Source organism: Moschus berezovskii, chromosome 1 (genome assembly GCF_049115385.1).
Source record: "Moschus berezovskii isolate FMDL1 chromosome 1, NW_MosBer_1.0, whole genome shotgun sequence".
Taxonomy (NCBI): domain Eukaryota; kingdom Metazoa; phylum Chordata; class Mammalia; order Artiodactyla; family Moschidae; genus Moschus; species Moschus berezovskii.
Genome location: NC_142460.1, coordinates 10,472,432 through 10,486,624, shown reverse-complemented (window position 1 = coordinate 10,486,624; position 14,193 = coordinate 10,472,432). Strand labels below are relative to the sequence as shown.

The 14,193-nt window shown below is 48.9% G+C and overlaps 1 protein-coding gene across 3 annotated transcripts; it reads right to left on the bottom strand.

The window, feature by feature from the left end:
* Positions 1-590: 590 nt before the first annotated feature.
* On the bottom strand, positions 591-14,115 carry EAF1 (ELL associated factor 1). Of its 3 annotated transcripts, none has more exons than XM_088835261.1 (6): positions 13,667-14,115; positions 11,639-11,733; positions 9,241-9,347; positions 7,424-7,617; positions 5,489-5,728; positions 591-2,746 (listed from the first exon to the last, which is right to left on the bottom strand). In XM_088835261.1, the coding sequence occupies exons 1-6, from the start codon at positions 14,037-14,039 to the stop codon at positions 2,700-2,702; spliced, it is 1,056 nt and encodes a 351-aa protein (XP_088691387.1). In that variant the 5' UTR covers positions 14,040-14,115; the 3' UTR covers positions 591-2,699. The 3 variants fall into 3 exon arrangements, with proteins under 3 accessions (XP_088691387.1, XP_055272619.1, XP_088691381.1); XM_055416644.2 differs by having other exon boundaries at positions 9,241-9,377; positions 13,667-14,054; XM_088835255.1 differs by lacking the exon at positions 591-2,746 and having other exon boundaries at positions 2,773-5,728; positions 9,241-9,377.
* Positions 14,116-14,193: the final 78 nt, after the last annotated feature.

Below are 14,193 nucleotides of genomic sequence, written 5' to 3'. Positions count from 1 at the left end.
GGCTCGTCTCCCGTGTCTACCTGAGGGCAAGGTGAGTGGCCGAGGATTCCTAGCCTTGTTCTCTGAGTGTGTAACTGTGTTCAGCCCAAATCTACCGAGCACCCAATAGGTCAAAGACACCAGCAAAATCAAAAGGAACGGGGTCACTTCCAGCCTAGGAGTTACCAGGGGCAGCAAGACCCCCACAGCTGTGGGCGCCCTGCAGCCCAGGTGAGGAAGGCGGGGAGGCGGCGGGGTCACGTCCAGACCGTGTCGACTGGGGCTCAGGGGTGGGCGCGGGCCCTCTGCTGTAGCATGGCAGTCCAGGTGAGCTAAAACGACTAGGAGACACATCGAGGGAGTCAGTTTAAGGCTCCCAGGGTTCTCAGACCCAGTACGGCCTCAGACTCCACGCGGCTTGCCATCTTTTAGTTCTGATCTTCACGCCTTTTAAAACAGAAGGGTAAATCCTAACGATCAGAAACACCAAATTAAAAAGGGAATCAATTTAGATAATTAGCCTTAAACACAAAGGATTCTTAAAAGAACTCTACATTTTTCACTGACTCCTAGATCGATTTCTAGTAAAAAAAGAAAACTCAAAACATGTATATTGCTGACCTTCATTTTTTACTTAAATATAGTGATTTTTTTTAAAAGAGTAAACCAAAAAAAAACTTTACAGTAAATATTTTGCATAAATATAAACATGCATGTCTACTTCATAATTAAGCAAAATAAAACTTTCAGGCACAAGATTTTAATAATCACTAAAGAACGAGACAATGAATTCAAGACAGAAATAACAGGAGCAACAAAGACATTTCATGACATTTCAATTGGTCTTGTCCAACCTACTGGTTAAGGCCTGAGTTTTATGGATCCTACCTTCCTTACCAAATGGAAACATACAGTGTGGCTGTACCTAATGTATATCCAGATAAGAGACAACTACTCTTTCAGAATAGTGTAATAAATACATCACATGCACACACACACCCACACACACCCTACTTAACCAGCCTCTTAAATAGGGAAGAAATAAGGATCTTGGAATTTTCAAGTTTTCCCACCCCTGAAACACATACACATTAAAACCACACTTTAAAAAAATGATTCTGCTACAGAAATAAGAGTTAACGAGTGGCATCATGACACGTCTCTAGTTTGTTACGTTTCCCCGAATCACACCTGTACGGTGGCTTGCTTGCCATGGCTCCTCGGATGCTTCGGGCTTAACTCTTCACACCTTACCACACCCAGCGACAGATGGTACACAGAACAAAGGAAAGGCCATTTTAACGCTTCGGTCAGACTCTGGAACCAGCCCAGCTGACGCAGACAGTCTCCAGCTGTCTCTGGAGGCCGGGAGCGTCCCTGTGGTTCCCTGTGCCCTCCTCCTGCCAGGCAGTAAGCCTCTCCAGTCTGCTCTTGCGAGCTCCAGGGAAGAGAGAGAACAACAGGGCCTCCTCGGGGCCCGTACCAACCAGCACTCAAGCAAGGGGAAGGTCTGTGTGGGTGCACAGCACTGCAGCTGGCGAGACTCACAGAGCCCCGTGAGTGGGGCCGGGGCAGGCGGCTGACAAGGCACAGAGGCAGGAAGAACAGGTCCAGCTTGGCTAGCAGGAGGGCACTCTTGAGGGGGAGTCTGTGAGGCTGGAGGCTTCATTTCCAAAAAGAAAGGATTCTTTACTCTGCCGGGCAAAGCTGGAATGCGTGCAGAGGCCCATCTGCCCAGAGGCGACCTCACCTCAGCCCTCCCACTCCAGTCCCTGCTGGCAGCCTCCGAAAGAAGCCCTCTCATTACGGATCCACGCAGAGCTGAGCGCCCCAGTTTAAGCAAGTCACTTGCAGCAGCACCGTGGCTGCTGACTTCACTTGCTTCCCCCCAACCTCATGAGGGACTGATGTATTCAGGGACAGCGTGGATCTAAACTGGAGAGAAGGAGCCCACATTTCTATCTTTTGGAATCCAGGAAAAGCTCTGACGCACAACACTACTCTTACACAGGCCCATGAACAAGACTCTCTGGTTCCGGTAAAAGATTCAGGGGTAGCAGTGGGAAGGCCTGGCCTGGGGCAAGACGCTGGCCCCATGCCAGCCACGCATGTCCCTTCCTCATCTGCAGACGTGGGGCTGAGCCACGACTCCAGGTCCCCCCACGGACGCTCTCACACCGCATCCTGAAGTCTGTTTCTACACAGGCCTGCCAGGCTGGGTCAAGCAGAAGCTCCTCACCGCCGTGGGTCTACAGCTGGAAGTGGCTGGAACACGCTTCCACGCTGGGGTCGGGGCCGCCCTCTCCCCCTTCCCCTCAGAGACTATGCTTCCGTTCACTGGGGCAAGCCATTTGGCCAGGCTGGTGGCTGCTGAGGGTTGAAACTGAAACACTGACCAGAAGAGGTGGCCTTTGAGGAACCCAGACCAGGGCACGTTTGTCTGGTCTCCGTTAACAGCGTTAACCAAACAGAGATACAGTTCTGTTAGTTCTTCTATAGATCTACTTAAAATTTTGAAACGTTGAGATTGTTCAAAAATGACTGAGAAAATCACCCATCACCACTGAGTTAAAGACACGCACAGCTGAGCGCTTCAGGGCCCCCAATTCCTCCTAGAGTCACGGGCCCCACACTTTCCTCTCAGCGTGGACTCCACGCTGAAGCAGCCTGTTCTCGCAGCAGATCTGTGCACCAAAAAGTTGATTTCAAAAGATCCGGCTCTAGTCATCACTGTCACTGCCAGACTCGCTCAACTGCAAGTCATTTCCTATAAAGAGGAAAACAGAATCAGAAAAACAGAATCAGACCAAAAGGACACAGTTTAAAAACGACTCCCCCGTGGTTCCTTGGTTGCCTGTCTGGGCTCTCACGCTCCAGTAACACCAGGCTGGCTCAGTTTAATTATGGAGGAAAACTGATTTGGCTCGGCCACAAAACTGGTGCAGTCAACATTTTAAAAGAATTGCTATTTTTCCATCTGCAAAGTACAGCAATACTGCGCACTGAGGCAGAACAGGGGAGGACTGGTCACACAGTTTTTACATGTCTCAATAAACTGCAAAAAACCAGCTATAAATTGACTATCTAATAGAATTGTTCATATCAAGTTTCTTTATAAAAGTGAAAATAGTACCTAGTTGGGTTTCCTGATCAGGCAGCTAAATTGTTTATGCCAATACTATACTAATGCAGCATGAACACACACCCAGCCCCTCTGGCCAGAAGAGTCATGTTATTTCACACCTCAGATCTGAACTACTGAGCTCAGTAAAACCGTAAATTTTGTTCAGCGTGCAACATCTAGGTTTAGGAGTGAAGAAAGTAAAGCTTTTCCATCTAAAAGAATAAGAGGAGTCACAGGACCCCAGCTGATACCACCTGGAATAGAAGAAAAGTGAAAGTCCACATTGCTGGATCACTGACCTCCAGGCCACCTCCTCTCGGTGTGTTCTCAGGACCCCAGGGTCCCCGAGGCCCTTGCAGAACACTTCGACCCAAGGTCCTCCCTTTTCTAACTATAAACCTTCATGATGCCAGAGTTTCTTCACAGACTTCAACCTACACAACTGATGGCAACGGTGAATGCAGAAGCAGATGTAAGACTCCCTACTTGGTAAAATTTTAAAGCAATGTACTCTTCACACTAAATATTCTTTTATTTGGAAGATTTTTCACAAAAGCGTTATGTTATCACACGGCTACTGTCATTTTTCGGATGAATTACTGAGTACTTTAAGCACGTCTGTTTTAATCTCTACTGTGGTGAACACCGACACAAGCTGCAAACCTAACAGCCCTGCGGGGCCCTCAGTCACCTTTATGACATGCAGAGGTCTGAGACCAAGGAAGGGGCCTCTGCTGTCCAGATGTGGGAAGGGGGCACAGCACCAGCGAGTGATCCCAGCGGGAGGAGCCGAGCACTATCGCTCATGAAGAAGCTGACGTGCATGCGCACAGCTCAGCGTAACGGGGCTGAAGACTCAGTTCTGAGATCTCTTAACAGTTTATTTGACGCAGGTTCAAACTGATCCATTTGTTTTTTGGGGGGAAAAGATGTAATGCACGCTACCATTTAGGAAAACAATACTATCATTTCTTTGTATGTTCTCACATTGGGGTCTAGGAGATCTGTGCTATTTACGGTGACTTTAGGGTCTGTAAGCTGGTTCTGGCTGACCATTACTCTGTATGTTCTCACATTGGGGTCTAGGAGATCTGTGCTATCACCATGACCTGAGGGTCTGTAAGCTGGTTCTGGCTGACGACCGTCTTTACCGTGACCTGAGGGTCTGTAAGCTGGCTCTGGCTGACGGTCCTATGTAAATGACTTCAGCACTTTGTTGTATATGTGGTACGCAAAGATTAAGGTCTTCCGTTGGAAAAGCTGTGAGCCGGGAGAGCGAATAAAGAGCCATAAAGAGCTAAAAAGGAGTTTAAGGCACTTAAACATGCACTGGGTAAGTAACACGCACTGAGCCATGTTTGGCTCTTACTTTCTGGGAGGAAAGGAAGCTTAGCACTGACTAGGTAAAACAAACAGCTGAGGTACACAGTCACAGGAGCTGTGGTCATTCTCCAGTAAGAATACCAGAGGCCCAGTATCCTGAACCAATGGGGAAGAGTGCCAAATATACCCGAAATCCAGCAGCTCGGCTGTGTCGTGAGATGGTAGAAGACAGTCTTCACTAGTGTCACAACAGTGCTGAACCCACTTAGGTAGGGGAGCAGGGCTGGGCACACATGGGAGTGTGTGTGTCTGCTGGGGTGAGCAGGGAGTGCTCTTGCCCCTAGCAGGCAGAGGCCTACAAGGCTGGCCCCACACAAGGGGTCTGTCAGACGTCTACAGTGTAGAGCGGAGAGCGACTCTGCCTGCCCCACAGGAGGTTATGACACCTCCCGAGGTCAGCCCAGGAGGACACCAGCTCCAGGGACTCTGGCGAGAGGACAGCACACAGACCCACATCTCCCCGCCTCCAAGATGAAGACGGCTGTTCTCGTTCCCCTCTGTCTTACCACCACCAACTGTGCCGAAGGCCACAGACACTACAGTGTCCCTTTCTTCCCTCCTGCCCAAGGTTGGCTGGTTCCAAACACATCCTAAGGGCACCCACACCCCTCTGTGGTGGTGGGACCCTGCAGTCTGCCGGCACTGGGTTTTCAGGACCAGACAAAGACCTACATGGGGGCAGGCAGGGCCCTTAAAACCTGGGATACGCAAAAACAGACAGCCTTGCTGCTCACACGTCAGCATTTCCCAGAATCCACAAAACTTAATTTGTGCCAATACAGAAAAGCAAAGAGAAGGAACAGATTTTTAGTTTTGTGCTTCCTGTTTTTACTGCTTGGGGACTTTACCTGCTCCTTTCTGCTTCAAACTGTCTTTGCAGGACCCTTTCTTACGCCGTAAATATCTTCACATTTATAGACTCTGGCCTAAGACAGACAGAAGCCGGCACTCCGGCCGGCCCCCCCAGCCCCGCCCCAGCTGGAAGCGGGAAGGCACACTTACTGAGGGTGCTCATGAGCTGCGTGCTTCCTGGCGGCCGCACGGCCCCGGTCCCGTTGGCCACAGCCGGCCGGCCACCATAGGGCTGTGGGGGCACGGGCTGCGGAGGCGACGCGGGGCCGCTGTCCTCACCGCCGCTGCTGGAGCTGTCATCGTCGCTCCCCGATGAGCTCTCTGAGTCCGAGGAGCTGCTCCCGCTGCTGCTGCTCATCTGCTCGATGATGTCCACCTCGGCCCTCAGCTCTGGAATAGACGACAGGGCGGGGTCAGCGTGTGGAGCTTTCCTCACACAGGGCACCAGGCAAAACCCAGAGCAACCACAGATACCTGAAGACAAGCTCCTACCTCTCGAGCCCTTAAAAACAAACAAAATGACCAAAACCAACAAACAAAAACAGCTAACATGTCTCCGGAGAGACAATGGAGACATTTAATTCGCCCAAAGTACCCAAAATGCACACTGGTTCAAAATAATGATTCTTTTAAGAAATGAAGTTAAGTCTGTTTGGCCTTATCTGCTTAAAAAAAAGAAAAAAAAAAAAAAAGATTGTGAATGACACGATTTAACACCAAACAGGAGAAGAGCAATATTCTGCTCAGGGGCTGAGAAATATCTGACCAGGAACTGGAAGGTCTGAGCACTTGCTTTGGATCCACCTCTAACCAAGCTGGGAGACCCAGGAGGAAGGCAATGAATTTTCCAGGACTCTCTGGAAACAGGGCCAGAGCAGACAGCCTCTGGGGTCCCTTCCAGCCTGCAAGTCCCACAAGGCTCACAGGAGGGGCCATGGCTGACTCTCTGGAAACAGGGCCAGAGCAGACAGCCTCTGGGGTCCTTTCCAGCCTGCACGTCCCACAAGGCTCACAGGAGGGGCCACGGCTGCCGAAGAACGTCTCTCTCTTCCTCCTGTCCTCTCTACACATCTGACGGACAGCCATGGCCTCAGGCGCTGCGTTTGTATTAAACGTAAAGCAGGGAAAGAACACGTTTTACCCGACCACTTCAGTGTCCGTGAGCATATTAAGGATCCACCACGGAACACACCGGGGAAGATGCCAGACTCCCCTGTCCAAACACACCACGAGACCTTAAATGACTATGGTTCCTTTAAGCGTAACTGGCAACAACCAACCGCTCACGGCCCAATTCCTATTCAGCTAAAGTGAAAACTTCCACAGACAGCATTCCAATGTCCACGAGGAAAAACAAAATCCAGAGGCTCAGCAACTGTGCCCCCCACACAGAGTGATCTCATTTACAAAGAGACAGTATTTCCACAAGGTGGAAAAGGCAAATTTCCCAAGGGCAGCTTTTTATCTTTTCCTGTTTACTGCTGGTATGGGTTTAATTTTATGTCATAAAACTTCACAAATATGAAATACAACAGTTACCTTCATAACTTCCTAAAAGTCTGGACAGCTAAAGCCATCCATTGTGTGGGGGAGAAAACCACGGTGAGTTCTGTCTCAGGCTTGCACTGGAGAGAGCCTGACCAGATAGCTACATCCTTCGAGGCCACCAGTCCTCATGGCACTTTCTTACTTTACACAGTGTCAATACGAAGCATTGGCTGAGGAATTTAACCTAGACACTGTATTTACATTGGCAGGCTTAGTTTTCATCCCCAGCACCTGGGAATTCTCTTCTTCCAAAGCCTTAAAGGTGTGCCATATGGACCTTCAGATGGTAGTCAGGCTTCTTTAAAACCCAGGCCTCTAAGCAGACCGCTGCAAAGACAGCCACAGCTCAAGTCACTGAACTCCCCCTTATCAAACAAGGTGAGTGGTAACCCCGCACACCCATCACCTCTGGAATGGGGACCCCTGCATAAACTGCTACAGTGGCAGTGAGCGCCAGTGCCGCCAGCCCTGTGACCCCACAGAAACATCGATGCCCTCCTCCCAGTCGCTGCCGGGGCTCCAGAAACCACTCTCTACCTCTTTTGATGTCATCCAGCTGAGGTTCAGGTGAGGGGTTATCTTTCAAGGGAGAGGTTTTGGGTCCAGCCGGAGGCTTCGTTGGCGCTCTGAATGGCATAGGTGGAGGCGGCGGTGGCGGCGGCTGGGACGGCTGTGGGGGTCGAGGGGGCTGCTGCTCCATTCGGGCTTGGATTTTACTGCTCCCCTCAGCTCTGAAATGAGAAACGGTCTGTGAACTGGAGGAACAAAAACAGTGGTTCTCAGATCTGCCCCAGTTACCAAGCGCCTGGAAGCGTCTGCAGAACCGCAGGCTTCAGAAGACTGTACCTGTAATTTTAGCACACAAGCTACTCATTCTGCTGCATCCCAGGTCTGCACTGTGCACCAGAGACAGATGGATACATCACTCGCTGCCCTCAAGGAGCTCACGTTTTTTTTTACTGAGCAGCAGCTAAGGCACTGAGGTAGGATATCCTGTGATTATGAGAACCCATCTGAAGAGCAGAAAATGTAACTACTCAGCTTCTGCACACTATAAAGTTATAAGCACATGCAAATGAGTTAAAGAAAACTAGTTCTGGAAATACTGGCCTGTTTGCAGTTTTCTCCCCATTATCTATTTACCACTTGCTCATTTTGTCACAGGCCAGCTCTTGCTGGCAGACAGGCAGAGCATCCCAACCCAGACCAAGGAAGTACCATCCATTAACAATTTCTTTTGTAAATGGACTAGCTCAGCATTTTTCAAACTTTGGGGAATCTCTATTAAAGTGCAGACTCTGACTTAATAGGTCCTGAAATCTCGTATTTTTAACAAACACTTAAGTGATAAAACACTGCTGGTTCCCAGATGACACTGAGTAGTAACAGAAACCCCCACAACCATCAGCTTCCAGAAGGCTAACCGCAGCCCCTGGCTGGAGGAGGTAATCTACCAACACACACTGAGCAGCAGAAGGGGGCTGCACGGCGTCCGCCTGGCAGAGCTCCCTGCCGGCCCTGAACTCAGGAAAGCACCAGCGCACTGACCCCGTCTCTTCATCTGTGTGCATGTGTGCGGAAGGATAACACCACCTTTCCAAAAGTTACTTGTAAAAGTTAGATAATGCACGTAAAACATCTAGCACAGTGCCTGGCCTGTGATAAGACCTCAATAAATGGTGGGTACCTTTTCTTTTTGTGGAATGACTAAAGAAAAACAGCTTCAGGAAGCATACACAGAAAAACATTGGACTGTAACACTCTCTTTAAAATTTCTTTACTCTACTACAATAATTACTATATCACAGTAATAGAACCACTGGGTTACTTCTACTTATAGAATAAAATTTGACTGTAAAATAAAATCGAATTGGCCTCATATGACACATGTAATGTCTGTCAAATTAAAGATTAAGAGAGCTCACTATTCAAAAGAAATTAAAGCTTTGATATTATAATAATCTCAAATGTATCTTGTAAAAGCTTAATGTTGTCACTCTAAAAAAGAATATATCTTACTCAATTATTCCTTCATAATTTTAAGTCTGTAAACTTAAATCCTATCCCTTTGGTGGTACTGTATCAAGAACCGTGAGATTACTAAATTGACTTAATCATAAAGCACACCCCTCTCCCCAGTGACGTCTACATTTCAGATCTTAAAAACATTACTTGTTTTCATTGCCTTTGAGGAAAAGATGTTTTATTCACTTGTCTGAGAAGACACAGGTGGGAGTTGCGGAGCCTGCCAACAGGACGCTGAGCTCCCAGATGGGCACAGTCTTATAAAGTAACTTAAGAGACAAGCTAAGTGCAGAAACGGCACAGCAACCGTTATCTGCTTGTTGACATACCGCGTCTTCTTAACCTGGATGCTGCTGCTGAGCTTTTCCAGCACATACTCCCCCGTGTCATGATTGATGATGAGCACACAGTCCTTCTGGTAAGGCCGCTTGTTCCCCTTGAACACAGTCATTGGTGGTGTGGATCCCTTTTCCGCCACAAAAGAACAACTCAGACAATCAAATCAAATACCCCAGTTATGAATATTAAGACTGAATTTAGAGCTGGCTTTATCTCATCAAATCTTTTTTCAGAACTACCCAAACAGGAATAGAAAGGGGACTTCCTTGGTGGTCCAGTGGCTAAGACTCTGTGCTCGCAATCCAGGGGGCCCAGGTTTGATTCCTGATCAGGGAACTAGATCCCACATGCTGCAACTAAGACTCAGCACAGTCAAATAAATAAATTTTTTTTAAAAAGAAACAGAATAAACTGATTTGTATTTTATTTTTGCTTGGGAAGCCAGGAGTTAAAGAAGAAATAATATAGCAAGAATTTATAACTGTGTGACTAGCTCTAAGTAATCAAGAAAATATAAAATTTTTAAATTACTGTACATTTTCCAGAGACTTGGGAAATGTTACAAATAATAGTAAAGTGTGAACTGAGAAACAGAAATGATGCGTTCCTGTCTGACCCTGAGTAGAGCCCTCACTATGAGCAGTAAGGCTAGTGAGTGATCTCTGCATTTCCTTGTAATAGGAGAGTCTGGGCTTCCCCTTCACGCTAAGTAACCACACACCTTCTCCAAGCTCACTGTTCTGGCTGGTTCAAGTACCTCAAGCCACTAACCTGCCTAAGGCCTTCCATGACTGCCCAGTGCTTAAGGCCCAAGAAGAAAACCTTCAAACCAGCCACCTGGCCCCTCCACTGCACCCAGCCCCTCTCACCCCAGACTCTGCGGCTTCCAGAGAAGAAGGCACCAGTCCTCTCTCAGAACCACAAGTTCTGTCTTGCAGGGATTTAACAAGGATTCTGTCTGCAACATCCCAACCCCTCCCTTTCAATTATTCAACCTTCAAATCTGCTCAAAGGTCACTTCCTCAGGGAAGTCTCCCTAGATTTTCTAAAGTAAGTGCTATGTTTTCCTACAATTATTTAAACTCCCTAAGGACAAGAAACACGCTTGTTTTCTTCAAGACTATATTCTCAGTACCGAGTAATGAGCCAGCACCACAGTGGGTAGATGTTAATATTTGCGGAATATATCGTTTAATCCCCTGGATGAAATCAGAAATTGGTTGGCTCCTTGACTTCTGGTTCATACAGTAAAAATTAAGAGCTGGAAGGGACCTTAGGGATCATTTATCTAACCTCTTTATTTTACATTTGGGAAACTAAGGTCCAAAGGGAGATGATGTAACTTGCCAAAGGCAACAACTACTGAGACAGCAGTTTGAACAGGCAGACAGTTTTTTGTCAGCACAAAGCTTCCCAGGTCTCTCTGTCTAGAGCCTTTTCATTCTCTCACAGGTTACCAAGAACTTATCATGTTCCAAGACAGGCCTGGGACATGCAGTGACACATGTTCATTAAGACCATTCTGTCTGATCCTTGCGATCAGAGCGGTGCCTTGGTAAGACTTCAGCAGTGTCTTCTCTGTGAGGGTTCTCCACTCAGCTTTTAACCTGTGGCTCTGAACCTAGGCCCTGCCTGAAATCGCCAGCCTGAACATCACCCCCTGCCAGATTCATGAACCACGCTGATCCTGCCCCTGCCTCTCCACACCCCTAAGCTGTTGCTATTTTATACCCATAGGGCACTTGGGCCTCTTTCTCTGCAGCTGTTGGGGGAGGCTCAGTTCAGTTCAGTTCAGTTCAGTCGCTCAGTCGTGTCCGACTCTCCGCGATCCCATGAATCACAGCACGCCAGGCCTCCCTGTCCATCACCAACTCCCGGAGTACACTCAAACTCATGTCCACAGAGTCGGTGATGCCATCCAGCCATCTCATTCTCCGTCGTCCCCTTCTCCTCCTGCCCCCAACCTTTCCCAGCATCAGAGTCTTTTCCAGTGAGTCAACTCGTCTCATGAGGTGGCCAAAGTATTGGAGTTTCAGCTTTAGCATCAGTCCCTCCAATGAACATCCAGGATTGATCTCCTTTAGAATGGACTGGTTGGATTGGGGGAGGCTACATATGTCTAAAAGAGGAGCCAGGTTCCACCTTGCCTTCTTAGGAACAAGTGGGGAAAAAGGGAGTTTGGGAAAAACAACAAAGAATTTTTTTTACTCAGGAGCCAGGGAAGCATGAATTCCATCCCATCTGACCCCCTCAGTTCCTTTTCTCCTTATGTTGGCACTTCAGAAATCTAGAAGCTTTTAAAAAGGAGGAAATCAAATTGCAATAACAGAATATGAGGATTCACTGTGATTCCACATTAAAAAACAACAACGATGTAATAAAACCTACAGGGATATGTGGCAGTGTAATTGTGACTTCATCTCCTTTGCCGACCTGAAGCTCTCCTTCGCAGGAAGTGTCTATAGACGCTGGCTTAAAGTCATCTAAAGGGAAAGAAAAAAAGCATTTATCCACCAGGTTACTTGTACTAAGTGCTTGCACGGCATTCGCATGGAAGAATGGAAATTTTTTGTAACTCAGATAAAAGAAAATACAAACCACTTAGAGTTTCTTAAAATGTTATCTCACTGTGGAAAACTTCTCATATACAGCAGCAAAGAGAATAATACAATGAGTCCTGCGTACCATCACCCAGCTTCATTACCAGTTCTGGGGCAATATTGTTTTATCTATATCTCCATATACTTTCCCTTTTATCCCCACTGGATAATTTTGAAGGAAAAAGGTTAGAATTTATATAACTTCTCATTAAGCAAAGATACTCCCTTCCCCTAAGTGACAGATGAAAATTCGTGCCTTATTACCCACAATGAGGTGTTTTATTAGGGTTATTATAAGGATGAAAAGCAACAGAGTATGTTTTTAAAACTCTGTGATTGTAAAACACAATATGAAACATGAAAGGTCACAGCATTTTGATAAGAATCATCAAAGTTAGGATTTGCTACACTCAAGTTTCATAGCTTTAATAAGAATATTCCTGTAGATATCTGGATCAGAAGGCTGAACTGTACTTCCGAAGGTTAATCCTGCCCATGGTGCTGAATTGCAATTAAGGCACAGCGTGAACAGCCATCTTACTCCCTCTTAACACAAACCTGCCTCAAACTGCAGGCCAGGTACTTCTGTCAAGTGTCTTATTTAAACTGCATGTTGCCCTTCATTCTGCTAAAACATCAACTTAGTAAACTGCTCGGGAAATGATGTTGCTCTTATCACATTCTCAAAACCCAGGCCCTCAGAGGGCTGACCTGCTGTCAGTAAGAAGCAAAGTAATGGCCTGGCAAGTGACCACAGGAAAATAGAAGTTCATTATCTACTACGCCCTGTTTCAAGGTGTTGAGTCACATCTAAGAGCTCCTCGGACAAAAACAAGTCTTAACCAGTACTGGGGCTACCAGGACGCGAAACCAGGAATCTGTGAATCACAGTGGGATGCTCTGGCAGCCAATTCTTCACCCAGGATACAGAGTGGAAGGGCCCTCCCTCAACAGAGGCTGTAATCATGGAGAAAAAAAGAGGTCCAGCATAATGACTATTTGCACATTCCTTATGTCTGCTGGCTTTTGCTTCCAAACATAGATCGAGCTCTAACTTATTCCTGGCTCTCCAATCCTAATTTTACTTTCTACCCACAAGGGACTGGGTCTGGAGGAAGTCAGGAGTAGTCTGGTGACCTCAAAAAGACATCAAAGCAGGAGACAAGCTGGCACAGATATATGGAGGAAAAGAAGACGGATGAGGTGCAGAGCTGCGGATTCTGGGGCTGCAGCGGGGCGTCGGGGAGGCCAGAACCAAAGGGGGCGAGGAAAGAGAAAGAAGACAGGAAGGGAATGGAACAGGAGGGAGTGGAGGCCAACCCCGAGGAAAGCGAGAAGAGCTTCTGAAGCGTGGAGATCCCCAGTGGGGATAGGGGTGTGTGTCGCGGGGTGGCGGAGGCTGGAATACAAAGAAGCTGGAAACTCATGTGGGGTCGCAGCCCTTCGGTAATAAGAGGGGAAGGTGGAGCATGCCAACCCCGAGGACACGAGAAAAGCTCCTGAAGCGCGGGTATCGGGGTGTGTGGGGGGCGGTGGGGGTGAGGAGAGGCTGCAATACTAAGAAGCTGGAAACTGACGACTGATGTGGGGTCGCAGCCTTTCGGTAACAACAGAGGGACTTGGAGGTTCAGGGCGCAAGAGGGTCCAATGACCTTCGGAAGACGCATTCGGCAGCGTGAGGCGGAGAAATCCTGGGAGCTGAGGGCAGGGTCTGGTCTGACGAGAGGGAGCTGGGGAAAAACCAAAGGGAAAACCCGAGGCCCCCGAGGGAGGGAACGCCGGCAAGGCCCCCTGGCCTTCTGCGGGGCGGACTCACAGCGGATGGTGTGGAAGGAGGCCCGCGGCCGCTTCTCGAAGCTCTCCCCGAGCCGCAGGCAGTGCTCCTCGCGGTCCAGCAGGGGGTTGGCCGTCCCGTTCATGGCCCCGCACGGGCCTCGCGCCCGCCCGGGGGCCCTCCTGGCGCGGCCCCGGCCCGAGCCGCCGGCGCCGGCGTCCGGGGCAGCCGCGCTCCCGGGACAGCGCTCGGGGGCGCGCGGGGAGCCCAGCCGGCGCCCACCCGCGCAGGCCGGAAGCGAGCTCGGGCCTGCGCGTCCTGGCGGGCGACGACTCTGAGGAGACCCGCCGGCGGAACTTCCGGCGCCGGGGAGGGACTTCCGGGCCCGCAGCGGAAGTAGCGGGGGCGGGGCCATGGCCGGAGGTCTCCTCCGCCGGGAGAAGCGGGATTCGAGGTCTCTCTGCGGGGCGGGGGGTGGGTGTTGACCAGTCGAAGGGTTTTGGGTTTTGTTTTTTTTTCCCCCGCGGTGGCTCCCAAATTCTGCGTCTGAGGCTGCGCCTGGCTGGGGG